The 1,562-nt window shown below is 47.1% G+C and overlaps 1 protein-coding gene across 1 annotated transcript; it reads right to left on the bottom strand.

Annotated features, from left to right (window-relative positions):
* Positions 1–213: 213 nt before the first annotated feature.
* LOC112142350 (NSFL1 cofactor p47-like) lies at positions 214–1,520 on the bottom strand (the record flags this gene model as incomplete). Its single annotated transcript, XM_024265634.2, has 5 exons — positions 214–521; positions 646–783; positions 860–969; positions 1,152–1,247; positions 1,326–1,520. Coding segments are annotated over 5 exons (714 nt in total), but the record flags the coding sequence as incomplete, so codon positions are not given.
* Positions 1,521–1,562: the final 42 nt, after the last annotated feature.

Below are 1,562 nucleotides of genomic sequence, written 5' to 3'. Positions count from 1 at the left end.
TGTTCGAAATATTCTGTCACTTTTAGCCTTTGTTAAAGAAAGTAAAAGGATGGAGAAAAAAAAAAACTAAGTAAAATCGAATTTGGAATGAAGAAAAATCGGAGATGAGATTTTTTGGCCATCTCCCTCAGCTCTAGCTCCAACGTCACAGCTACAAGCTCTGTTCTTCATTTTGTTTTATTTTTCTCCTTTAAGAGAAAAATGCTACATGAACATCCTAAAAAACAAACAATTTTCACTGGAATGAGTCTTTAAATTCTGGTTCTCTCAACTTCAACCAAAAACTATGAAGATGTTTTCAAACATGAAGCAGGAGCATCAGCAGCAGTCAGAAAAGGTGAGGGCCTCACCTGTGGGTGTGGTTGAACTTCTGGACCAGCTTCCCCCCGTCAGCCAGGCGGATTTGGATGTTGGTTGTGGGCTCGGAGGGGTCGAGGTTTACAGAGGCGCTGGCTTGCGCCTCATTCGCAGCCTGGTCCTGCTGGGACAACGGCGGAACTGAGACCAGTTCTGGAGTGGCACTGGAAGGAGGGATATAAAATAATAAATGAGTGACCAAGAGGAGCTAGAAAGAATAGTTTCCAAATCCTGATTAAGATGTAAAAAAAATAAAAAATAAATCATCATTGTAGTACAAAACTGCACCTTCCCAGCTTCTGCCCTTCACCCTCGAAGGCCTTAAAGGCCATTTTGGGCTTGACGTAGTCTTCATCTCGGTGGTCTTCCATGTCCAGGTTGACCTGGCCCCCCCGAGTACGCTGCCTGAGCTCCAGAGGAATCTCCCTGAAGAGCGAGAACAGCAGGTTAACAGCTGAGTCAACCACCATCAGAGAGACATCCACGTTTCCTCCGTTCTCACCCTCTTCTGATGGCATCCAGGAAGTTTGCGTTTCCGGGGTCGCTGTAGTTTCTGAGCTCGCCGTCGTCCAGACTAAAGCCGCTCTTCCACAGCTTCAGAACCACGTGGACCTGAGTCACACATAGATGTCACAGAGGTCACTTAAGAGTTTCTCCTGTTGGGACTTTTAAACTTTGAAATCTCATTCATGAATTTTCGCCTTTATTGGCTTCAGTCCAGCCTGGTCTGAGCTGTAACACATCTGTCATCACTGAGGTCAGGGACAGACTAGAGGAAGCAGCTCTGCACTCACATCCTGTTGACTGTTGGAGGCGCGACTCTCTCCGGCCACATAGGCGGACTCCTCCTCAGGAGCTGCTCCCAGCCTGTAACCTCCACCAAGAAAGGCCTGAGAGGAGATGGAAACAAACACCATGAAATAAAAAGGAACACAAACGATCTCTTAAATACATCTGCAAACTTCCACCTTTGCCCTGCTCGGTTCTGGTCCTTTCCCGCTCCGGTCCAAAGGCACGGCTCCGTGTTCCTTGGCTCTTTTGAACAGATCCTCCACCACCTCGTTGGAGCTCTTCTTCTTAGGAGGTCCGACGATCTGCTGTCCGCTGCGCTCTGATCCACCCGCGAAAAACCTGGAATAAAAAATGAAGGCAGGTTCTAATGTCACTTAAAAAACATTAAAGCTGGAATTACAAAGAGGAGGAAC

This window comes from Oryzias melastigma, unplaced genomic scaffold (genome assembly GCF_002922805.2).
Source record: "Oryzias melastigma strain HK-1 unplaced genomic scaffold, ASM292280v2 sc04166, whole genome shotgun sequence".
In the NCBI taxonomy this organism is placed as follows: Eukaryota; Metazoa; Chordata; class Actinopteri; order Beloniformes; family Adrianichthyidae; genus Oryzias; species Oryzias melastigma.
The sequence above is the reverse complement of the archived record's forward strand: the minus strand, read 5'-3'. Positions and strand labels throughout refer to the sequence as shown.